This window comes from Rhodamnia argentea, chromosome 2, assembly GCF_020921035.1.
Source record: "Rhodamnia argentea isolate NSW1041297 chromosome 2, ASM2092103v1, whole genome shotgun sequence".
Lineage (NCBI taxonomy): Eukaryota > Viridiplantae > Streptophyta > Magnoliopsida > Myrtales > Myrtaceae > Rhodamnia > Rhodamnia argentea.
Window position 1 is genome coordinate 35926048 of NC_063151.1, and position 11343 is coordinate 35937390.

Genomic DNA, 11343 nt, shown 5'->3' on the forward strand with positions numbered 1-11343 from the left:
TAGAAGAGGCACATTACAAGTAAGTGAGTGAGCTCAAATTGAAAAGGGAATTTGGAATCTGTCCTGTTAACTTGTTGAAGCTTAAGTCCCTGGTCCAATATAGAGGCAACAGAGTTACTATATCAAAGTAAATAAAATATACACGCTTAAAAATAAAAAATAATGTCTTTCGGGGAAAATCGAGGTGATTACATGTAAAAAACATCTCAATACCCAATGAATAGAATGTTTTGTTAAATGTAGTCTAGAGAAGAATCGTGAAGGCAGATGCTCCTTTGCAGTACTGTACTATTAATTAGAGCTCAAGATGGTCTTTAAACAAAGTATGACGAACCACATAATATGAAGTAAGTTCCATTCATTTAGTAACTACTATTGTATACCAAGGGTCACAAATTCATCCCTCCAAATATTGCTTCTCAGTCACTGACTATGTACAGCATGCAAATGGCAACTACCCATATCCAGGTTGAAGATAATTAAAGACAGACACATTAGAAATGCTTTGGCTTATTTTCAATCAATCTCTAATCAAGAGCTACGGCTTACAGCTGAGATAAACTCCCGTATCCTGCAAAATCTGATGGGAGAGAGTCTGAGATGTTGTTATTCCTCAGTATCCTGAAAGCAATTGGGTAAGCCCATTTTGCCTAAGGGCCGAAAGAGAAAAAGAAACGAAAAGAATGCCTGCTACGTGGTCCAGAAGCACAATGTCTTACAGAATAGACAGATTCTTCATATTCCTGATGAATTCCAGTGAAGAGCTCCCATTAGATACATCACTTATTCTCCTGCATTATGTACTCAACTCTTTGTCAGTTTGTTCGAGGCTGTGGTAAGTTAGTTTTTACAAGAATAGAGACAGAAAGTACATGGCTCCACTCACAAGTCTTTCAGAGCGGTCAAATTGGAAAATGTTGAAGGAATCGGACCTTCAAAGGAATTTCCTTGAAGAATCCTATAAGCAAAATAAATGAAGGAAAATTGGAAAAATTTATCAGATGCTGTATAATGATAACATATCACAGAGCTAATGCTCTTTAATTTGTCGAATTTCAACTTTGAGAGCCTACAAACTGTTGTGAAAAGTGGACAGTCATATTCCTAGGCATGGTTTGATGAAAAACAAACATATACATTGCCTTACAGCTGTGTAAGCTGCGACCAATTTCCTATGAATTCTGGTATTTGGCCAGTGAGGTTGTTATCCGATGCCCACCTGCAACCGGAAAAAAGTATTTCACCTGAGAAATCATGTCACAAAGCTGCTCCTGTAAAGTGTTTTTCTCACAGAATATCAAAAGGATACATGAAGCTCTTACACTTGATTAAGACTTTTAAGATTGGAAAATGATGACGGAACTTCACCACTGACTCCGGAACTATCGAAGTAACTGCACAATCAGTGATTTCCATCAAGCCCAAGGACATTTTATTCATTTAACTAAACTCAAATAGCTCAAGGGTTTGTCCTTTGGAATATTTAGAAGAAGAAGTGATGCCAAGAGGAAAGGGTGGCACAATGTGATGGAACATTTGCACAACATCCATGAGATTCGAGAAGGTCTACACCCAGAAAGTATACAGCCAAATACTGTGGAGTCTCTAGTAGTTGAAATGTTAACAAGAGGATGACAGTGAAAGTGAAATATGAAGTGTAAAAGTTAGGCTATGTTATGAAGGGGATAGTGACAACTACATGCTACAGCCTACAGCAAGTCAGCAAAGAACTAAGAATTTGAAAGGATGCATGAAAACATTTACTTAGTCAGATTGCCGCCAATTTTGGGGGGAGGAAAAAAAAACTAGCCTCTGCCAAACTCCATTATGCGCAAATACGCTGAAAGGAAATTCCATGTTAAAGAATGTTAAGCAGGTAGGACTTACAGTTGCTGCATTTTGGACAGATTTCCTAGCTCAGATGGCAGAGAGCCATTGAAGTTGTTGGTGCCAAAGCCCCTACAATATTAAACTAGTCATCAGATTCACTCTTTCTTTGCTATCCTTTTGCAAGTCAGATTTCATGGACCATTAGTCTGAGCATCCAATGGACCTAATGCAGCCGAATCCTTCTGCTTGACATGACATATCCTGTTTTAGAACTGTTACTTACAACACTATTAGCTCTGTAAGTAAACCAAGTTGCCGTGGAAGCTCCCCTGATAATGCATTGATGCCCAGATTCCTGAAGTAAATCGGCAGAGTAAGCATCAGGAAAGAAAGGAAAACAATTACAAAAAGAGCAGAGGACTCGTATTCAATTTTAAGACAAGAATTGAGTTGTGCTCACAGATACTGCATGCGAGTAAGGTTGCCAATGGATGGAGATAAGGAACCAGTCAAGAGATTTTGGCCCAAATTCCTGTAAAAACAATAGTACATAATACTATGAAAACAACGGAAAACTCCACAAGGTCTTAAACCTTGGTGTGTAAAAATCACTATGGGGCTTCAGAAAAGGAGAACATGTGAGTGTTGCGTAGAGAGACTTGAATTGAACGCGGCTAAATTAAAAGGCATGATACATGGAACACCGTATAAAACTCCAGGGAAATGAGAAACTACTGAAAAAGAGAAAAGGGGAACAAGAACAACACATACAGATTGAAAAGGTAAGTCAAGTTCCACAACTCATCAGGGATAGGACCAGCAACGCTCATTGCATAAACCTTGCTGCAACCAAAGAAAAATGACCTCATCATGAGGTGAGACACAAACATGGTGGGCATGATACCATCCATACGTACAGCTGGGTAATGTGGCAAGTGGTGGAATTGTTGGAGGAGCAGTCGCATTTGATGAAAGGGTTGTAAGTGTCGAAGGTGGTGGAATCGATGGCAGCTCCGCTGCATGGCTCTCCGCTTATGTTCCATGTTGTTGTCTGTGGAGTGAGTCCCCATTTTGACCATACCGAGTTCAGAATCAACACTGCATTCACACCACCATCATCCATTCGCACTTGTTTAGCTTCATGCTCAAACTAAATGCATCGTTGCTCGATTCTTATGATACGTAAGTGGAGATCGATTTAGATGATTAAGTGTAAGTAATGCTACAATTATTCACATGCTGTCCATCCAGTTGAACTGTATAAACAAGGACAGCTGCTCATACGGAGTACTATTTTCACGTTTCCCAGACAATATGGTTTTAGGGAAATCGATTTTGCTTTCTTGATAGACAATAATTTAAGTAAAAAGATTATGTTACAAGTCATCAAATAAAAGAGAGTTCCATATGGATTGAATCGACATAACAAGGTGAAAGAGGAACCACCGGCGTCCTTGCAGTCCCATAAGATAATGCTGTCTAGATTATAGAACGAGGTAATCATTAGTTGGCGAAAGGCAATGAAAAAAGATCATCAGGATGTTTTAAAGAGAAATCTGTGATGGTATATATGAAAGAACATATGTTCCAGAATTGTGGGTCATTTTTGGAATCCGATACGGAAGGTTGATATTGGGGGTGGGCTACTAAGAGGACACCTCCCAAAAGGAAAGGTGTTTGAACTGTTTATAGCCTCGATTTTGATCATAACTTAGTGAGGGGATGGTTTTCTGTATTAGGAAGGACGCTGATTATCGTCGACACTCTTAAGAGTAGCAAACTCAAAAAATGAAACACACACAAGCACGCATAGAGAGGAAGAGGGTTGACTGTACCTTCAGAAGGTTCCGTCGTAGCTTGAGTCTGGTTCTGAGCATGAGCGACATCTGCAACTGCAAGTAGTATGCACGCTGCTACATGCAACGCAAAGATCACCCTCGAATTTTCCATACTTCAACCCCAGAGAGAGAGAGAGAGAGAGAGAGAGATCCTTAGAGCTTGAGAGCCGCCATTGTCAAAGTCTGACCAGCCACACTCCAAGAGAAGCCATGGACAGTGGCGTCTGGGACGATTCTATTCTATATGCTGATGAACAGCCATATTAAAATATAAATATACGAAGGGGATGGATGAATACGTCGAGATGAGATCTGAAAGGGCCCCTTCTCTTTTCCTTACTTCCAAAAAAATTCTCGAGCTGTTCAGCCTTTGAGAATTTTCGTTGATGTTGATGGCTGTGGTGTGGATGAGAAATTGGCTATAAGCTATGGCCGGGTCAAATGTTTCGTGCTCGTTTTACACTTTGAGGCGCTTTATTATTGGAAGAGTTAAATTTTTTGTTACCACCAGAGAGAAAAGAAGAGTAGCATTTTCTGTGATTTTTTCCACCGGTCATGTTCTTTATTGAGAGTTTCAAACCTTTAATTAAGAAAGGTTGAGTACCCAAATGGAAAACATCTTCTCGATGCACGAAGTTGTGAAATTACGTGGTACACCCTCATTATGTATGTTTTGGAACCACCATTTTAAATTGCTGATAAAATCGATTTAAGCAATTTAGTCACTTTTTTGTATATTTGAATGGGACGTGAAGTCGGAATTACTTCGTTTGGTATTAAAGAATCTTGTAATTTGCGTTTTTCTCTATTCTCTTCCCAGCATCATGCTTGAAAAAGGAGAGTATTAATGGGAAAAAGGAATGGAATGGAATGGACTGGAATGGCCTAAAAATAATGCGACTTGCGGAGGCAAACATCATCCGTAGCACTCGAGGTCTCGACCTTGTGATGATGACAAGCTGTTTTCATTTTTGTCCTAATGAAATTGTAATGATACTTTACTGCATGATCATCAGACTTTTTGACTTTTCATGGTTTGATAGAGAAAGACAAGGGGTCTCTTCGATTTTCATTTTGTGAGGTGAACATGGATGTCTAGAATTGATGGATTCATCCTAGGGAGTAGCAAATCAATGTTTACTTTGTTCCGAACTAGATGTATAAGCAATGACGATTTTTGAATCCAAAACTAGAAATTATAGAGAATATAATAAGCGTCCGTGCGTATGGAAAAGTGGAGGGGGACAACCACAAACATGAGGAAAGACCAACGATAGGGAGCTATCATGGGGGGATTTGCCAATGTTATTGGTATAGTATTGCATCTCATGTCTCTCTCTCTCTCTCTCTCTCTCTCTTTTAAGGTTATCTTGATAATTAACCTTTTAGCCGATACATAATTCCCAAGTTCGAGTTAGTTTCCATCCAAAATGAGATGGAAACTTCTTTTTATATGTATGCGCATGCGAGGTCTTAATTGAGATTGATTTGACTCCGCTTGATATTAAAAAGCGAAGGCTTGATTCATGATTGGGATAGCGCATGTAGGAGAAGATATCAACTTGTTTTGTTTAGTTACCTCAGCATATATAAATATTGATTTTTAGTTGTCCTTGAAAGTTGAAAGTACATGTTTAGATTTTTTTTATCTAAGTTTCATAGGATAACGTGCCACTTCCACTTGCCATGGTGGACCTCTCTCCCTGTAGTTTTTTGGATATATATGGCCGATATGAACTCAGTGCCAAGTGGAATATAAAAATAGCGACACCTAACTCAACGCATTTTCGCTTGGGAAAAAAAATGATTTTTGTTTGGGTAGTGGTTTTATTTAAAGCCTAGAGCTGGTCATCCTCCCGCACCAACTTGACGCCACGGCGCAGCCTCCTCTCTCCATCTTCGGTCTAGGTACACCTGCTTTGATTTTCATTTGCATTGTCATGATTTGATTATGATCCTTCCGAAGCCTGATGGCTGCTAGCAGATTAAGAATCCGAAGAATCCTCTCTCGTCTTTCTGGTAATCTGATTGTCTGTCTCTCTTTTAACGTGATCAGGCGAAGAAAAGATGGCCCCAACAGAATGGGCAACGCAACAGCTGTTCAACCAAGATTATGTTTTGGGATCAAGATCAAGAAGCCAGACAATTTGACTTTGATCCCAAACTCAAACATGGATGGATTGATTGATTCGCCATCTATTCAGGTGGCGTCGGAGATTTTGAGCGAGCTGCAAACCAAATTCACTCATGATCAAACAAGCATGACTTGGTCATTAGTATAGGTTTCGATCCACAGTTTGCAGTAGCAAGTTTATCTATTATTGGTAATTAAGTTATGCAAGGAGAAGGAAGTCCTCTCCCTGTGTTTGGTGCAACGCCAATGGGTTGCTTCAGAGCAATTCCATAACTCGACAATGAGCACTCTCTAATATAAAAACTCAGCAGCAACATGTAATAATCTTTTTTCTTCAAAGAAATAAACAAATGAAATAGTACGGGTCGTCGTTTGGTTAAAGCTCACATCCTTTAGTTTTCAGCGCAACTATGCGTGACGACATTGGGACTGGGAGCTTTACGAAAGTGTGAATGTCAATGCAAGAAAGCAAAGTTGAATTGCTCCACCACAATAGTCCAGTTATTACCTTGTTCGTGTCATCAAACCCAGTTTTTCTCTCTGAACCTCGACTAATTCAAACTAAACAATTTGCTATTATGACCTAAACACGTTGAAAGAGTATCTATCCATTTAGGAAGATTGATCGAGACAGGGGATTAAAGAGATAGTGCAGAATGTCAAGCATGGCCAAACACAAATAAAACCAACCCCCGAACCAGAACTTATGCCCTCAAGTATCTTCTGCTTGACCAACTGTTGTAATCTACCTACTAGAGACCAGGTTTTGGAGGTCTTAAACATTCCATGCTATGTCCTGTAAGACTAGTCTAATTGAAGCCAATTTGCATACTGAGAGTAAATTAGTAAGTTTTTGGCCAACCAAGGACAGTAATTAGTGAGTTTTCCGAGACCCAGACTCTGAAGATCATTTAGAGAAAGTCCTTAAGCAAATTGTTATTTGGGTTTTCCCACCATAATACAGCCTGTAGCTGCATCAGTAGCGTAACTCTGTTGTCAATAATATCTATAAACGGGCGGTGCTGTTTAAATGTATTGCTGTATTACACTCCCGCACCTGGCATGAAGGTGCAATTAAAGCTCGTTGGTTTCTCTCTTCTAGTACAGTTAAGTTACTTTCCAATGAAAAAAGGAAACCCCATGAGAAATTAAACTCAATTCAAAAGGCCAACTGCTGCACTCTTAATTCAGTTTAAGATGCCAACAGCTGTACTCGTAGGCTTGTAGCTCGGACAAGTGAGAACGATACTGGCTTCACAACAACCCATTTACAAAATATTCATTTAATTTTCCTTTCTTAAGGCGATTTTTGGCATACCACATATAAATTTAAAACAGGAATAGTGACCGATTACTAATAACATGAGCAGGTTGTAGGTTAAGAGCTCTATCACACGTGTTCTATGCTTGGAAGAATTTCAGAAGAGACATTCCTACTGGAAAAATATAGCTCATGAATTTTACAATTCTCAACTGGCAGCTTCAGACAGATTAGCACTTTACACTTTCACTGCGGTCAAAGGCACCTGCTCTACTAATGAACTCTCGCAGATTTTGTGCTGCAGCAGCTAATGTATCATCACTTTTACAGAAAGCAAACCTGATGTACCTCTTATGATAGAAATTATCAGCACCATCGTCAACTAGTTTGTTTGAGTGGAAGAATCCACAACCTGGTACACCAACCACCCCTGCCTCTTCTATCAGCTTTTTAACACAATCAACCTGAAATTCCAATTGCACTGTTACCATCTGACAATGACTCATATTGGATTTCAGACAGCTTTTTAACAATTAATATAGTGACAAAAGGCAGCATACGTCCGACAAAAGGCACTCCTCAGGAATCTCCGCAAATATAAAGAATGAACCCTGAGCTTTAAACCGAATGCTCAAACCAATTTCAGCCAGAATTTTAGTTAAGAAATCTCTTCTTACTTCATAATCCTGGAAATCAATGGGAATAAGAGTCAGTTATTGCTAAGTGTGAATCCTCATACACACTTTAAACAGATTTCAGCCTCAGCATATACTAAAAGCAAGAGAGAAGCATTTCTAATTACTTGTCTCAATGATTCAAAATACTGTGGCTGACTTTCAAGAGCAGTCAAGGCAGCCTCCTGGAAAGGTGCTGGAGCCGAATCTGTGATCCTGACATGTATGTTCTTTATGGCCGATGCAATGGCAGCAGGGGCAATTGCCCATCCAATCCTCCAGCCTGTCCATATTATACCAATTTCAAACTTTGAGACAGCTAAAGAGTTTGAGAAAGTACGTTCACTTTCTATCAGAGGTAGAGTAGAAGATATCTGGAAAAAGAAATGGTATTTACAAAATGATTTAAAAGATTTTAGGAGTTCTTGGTGGAAGCTTCGTCCCACAATTGATGTTTGCATAACAACAAGGACAATGTTACTGCATCAGAACTGGGAGATCACCTGTAACACTGAAGGTTTTCGACAGCGAAGAAGTAATTATTGTCCTCTCCGGCATTCCTTGAAGAGCAGCGAGGGATATATGTTTTGTCTTGTCATATGTAATGTGTTCATACACCTGAAAACATTTGGTATATTATACACATTCAGCCTCCGTGTAAAAGCACTTCTGGGGACCATGATTGGACTGAGAAGGAATCTCGAGACAATAAAAAGTGGAATAAACTAAAATCTACTAAGGAGGATGGGGAGCAACAGCCTGATGAATGCATCTTATGAAGCAACGATGACTGCATCTTACCTCAATGCAATGAGTTTGATAAGCAACGCTGCGAAATATCTTTTATATTCATGCATGTGCAAGACACTTGAAAAGGGTCAATTGTCACTGCTCCCGTGTTCTTCAGCCACTCATGAGCCCCAAATGAAGATCATCCTATGTTATCGTCTCTTATGGCAAACAAGAGTTTTTACTGTAGTCGCTACCATGTTAAATCACTATCATGTCCTATTATGGTATGTGAAAAAAAAAATGTCTGAAACTAAGTGAATCCTCATTCAGAACTACGTGGACAGCTTAGAGCATATATGAAGGTCATGGTGAAACATGAGTTTATATTCTACTCCCTTAAATAAATTGCACAAGTAAATGCTTGTTGTATAGCAAAGCCATCCTCATACTTCATCTGTGATAACCAGGCAATCATTTGTGCAGCAAGCTGTAGCAATCACTTCAAGCTCATCCTTGTTGAAGACTTTTCCAGTTGGATTATGGGGACTGTTCCACCAATATAACACATATTGGTACATTTCCAACTCACAGTAGATGATACGATCCAAAGTAACATAATAGACAGTACTTTGCATTCTCTCAAATATGGAAAAAGAGTGCCAAAAGAAGACGTTATGTGCAATTGTATAGCTAGCTAATAGAATATCAGTAATCTCTGTCCCAAAACTTGTAGCTCAAGACAGGACACGAGCGTCGTCTACATGAAGAATACACCAGAAAGACTATCAAACAAGTCAAATACTCAATCACCATTTCCGAATTCAAAGTCCAATGCTGCGTGGAATATCCAATAATTAACATTGAGACTTCAGAATACTAGGAAAGGATGAAAATATTAATGCAGTCTTTGTGCCAACCTGTTTAATACCACAGCTTTTGTTCTGCTGGTGAAGGACTTTAGGAATTTTTCACTGTCCAAAGTCCAATGAGGTGGGTCGAGGGCCACATAAACCTGCCATGTACTCTCACTTTCTTGAGGTTACACGGAATTATTGAAACAGAAGCTTCGATCAAGCCTCATGAGGAATGGATAATTATAAAGAAACTTACAGGCACTCCACCAGCCATGGAGATGCAAGCATCGTATGCCTCATAGGAAGGATCAAACAGTATAACTTCGTCACCTGTGTCGATTACTGTCCAAGCAAAAACAGGACTAAGTATGGTAGCCAATATAAAAGCGGATTCGTTTGCAGGGACAACCCAATAAGGGTGAACATATAACAACGGGACAGACCAAACAAGAATGAAAGAAAGAAACGTACCGGAAAAGATAGCAGCAGCAAAAGCCTCGGTTTGACCGCAGCAAATGGCGATATCAGTGAGGGGGTCGACTTCAAGACCGTGCATGTCCTTCGCTATCTTGGCCAGACGGTCGCAGATCCCTTGCACATGCCTGCTGACCCACAACGGCAATCCATCAAACAGGTGGTCGACATTAAAATGAAATGGAAATGGATAGCTGCCGACGTCACCTGTACTGGTTGAAGTCGGAGTTGATGGCGGAGACGGCCGCGCTCTTGAGGTGGGAAGGCGCGGGGAAATCGGGGAAGCCCTCGGCGAGGTTGATGACGTTGCAGCGTTGAGCGAGATGAGACAGCTGTTGAATTGGCGACGGAGAGAATGTCTTGGCGACCGCCGATAGCTTCTCCTTCATATTCACCTTCGCGCTTCGCCTTATCCTCGCGTCACGGTCGCTCCCAGGCACCCACGATTTTTCCTTTTTCTGTTTATACCAAGCACAATGGCCTTGAATATATATGAAATGTTGGGATCGCAATATATTTTTTTTTTTCCATACCTGGTTTTTGGCTAATAAATTATGGATATTCCTCAAATGCAAATTTAATCAAAATGAATATGGACGACATTCATATTTGTGATCCACTAATCACAAAATCGATAGTATGCCGAGAAATTTCCTCTTGCTATAAATGGAGGAAAATAATTGCTTATTGATCAAGGAGGAAAACTGTCAAAAAAAAGTCTTAAATCTATTGTGCTTCCATCATTTCAATTCTAAATATTTTTAATTTTGTTAATTGAATCTTAAATATTTTCATATTTTGCCAATTGAGTCTATCCGACTAATTTTGGTCGGAAATCACTAGACATAAATGTCGGCCGTTCTACGCAAAGACGGTGATGCTAACATAGACAACTATTGAAAGCTAAATTTTTATTTTAAAAAGAAAAAAAAAAAAAAAGTAAAGAGAATCGCAGGCTCTCCGGTGGGGCAATGTCGTCACCGCCATCGGTCGTCAACTGGATGGAGGTTGCCGGCCTTGGGCAAGGGTGGTCGGCCCTCATCAAGCCAAGGCAAGGCCTTGCTTGCCCCAAGTGAGGGCCATAGACTCTCACCGGGACCAAGCAAGGGCACTCAAATTCATCTTCTTCCGTCCATCATCGGCGTCGGAGCCTCCGACAGCACTCCTCACGTCGGCCTCTTTCGCCATTCCAACCCTAAACTCGGCGAGCAACTTCTCTACTTCATCCTCTCCTCGCTTTGGTATCCCGCTCAATGCACCAAAGTAAATCTCTCTCCCCCTTGCTAGGGTCGGGTGTGCACCGGCGTCATTTAGATTTGGGAGCCCTCGTTGAGCTTGGCGAGGGTCGCCAACCAACGCCCCAAGTCGACGACATCCGCCAGCCCCTTCGGCAATGGATGGGCAACCATAGCACCACACCGGCGAGTAGGACGATCGGCGTTCACTTCTCCACTTCTTCTTTTTTTCGGTTTTGTCTTTTTAAAATGAAATTTTAGCTTTTATTTTTATTTTTAATGTAATTTAAAAACAAAGAAAGGAAAAGAAA

General features: G+C 40.3%; 2 protein-coding genes across 5 annotated transcripts in view; both read right to left on the bottom strand.

Moving 5' to 3' along the window:
• Positions 1-3895, bottom strand: part of LOC115738555 (probable LRR receptor-like serine/threonine-protein kinase At1g56140) — a 32105-nt gene extending 28210 nt beyond the window's left edge. For 2 of the 4 annotated variants that reach the window (XM_048274125.1, XM_030671218.2), the window contains exons 1-12: positions 3666-3895; positions 2748-2928; positions 2602-2673; positions 2291-2362; positions 2114-2185; positions 1888-1959; positions 1323-1394; positions 1148-1219; positions 887-958; positions 720-791; positions 550-621; positions 18-89 (exon numbers count right to left, since the gene is read on the bottom strand). In XM_048274125.1, the coding sequence (XP_048130082.1) occupies positions 18-89; positions 550-621; positions 720-791; positions 887-958; positions 1148-1219; positions 1323-1394; positions 1888-1959; positions 2114-2185; positions 2291-2362; positions 2602-2673; positions 2748-2928; positions 3666-3780 (1016 nt within the window). In that variant the 5' untranslated portion in view covers positions 3781-3895. The other 2 variants (XM_030671382.2, XM_048274126.1) reach the window with 2 other exon arrangements.
• A 3341-nt stretch (positions 3896-7236) lies between these two features.
• LOC115739107 (methionine aminotransferase-like) lies at positions 7237-10242 on the bottom strand. Its single transcript, XM_030672059.2, has 9 exons — positions 10005-10242; positions 9795-9925; positions 9580-9665; positions 9387-9481; positions 8919-9015; positions 8241-8355; positions 7866-8020; positions 7624-7749; positions 7237-7527 (listed from the first exon to the last, which is right to left on the bottom strand). Exons 1-9 carry the CDS (start codon positions 10184-10186, stop codon positions 7294-7296), a joined length of 1221 nt encoding a protein of 406 aa, XP_030527919.1. The 5' UTR covers positions 10187-10242; the 3' UTR covers positions 7237-7293.
• Between the last annotated feature and the right edge of the window lie 1101 nt (positions 10243-11343).

Excerpts from the sequence above, each read along its gene's own strand:
- LOC115739107 (XM_030672059.2), bottom strand. The coding sequence starts at position 10,186 with ATGAAGGAGAAGCTATCGGCGGTCGCCAAGACATTCTCTCCGTCGCCA. Across the intron at positions 9,926-10,004 it reads TCCGACTTCAACCAGTACAG|GCATGTGCAAGGGATCTGCG; the intron begins GTGACGTCGGCA and ends GTGGGTCAGCAG. Across the intron at positions 7,528-7,623 it reads AGGAGTGCCTTTTGTCGGAC|GTTGATTGTGTTAAAAAGCT; the intron begins GTATGCTGCCTT and ends TTGGAATTTCAG.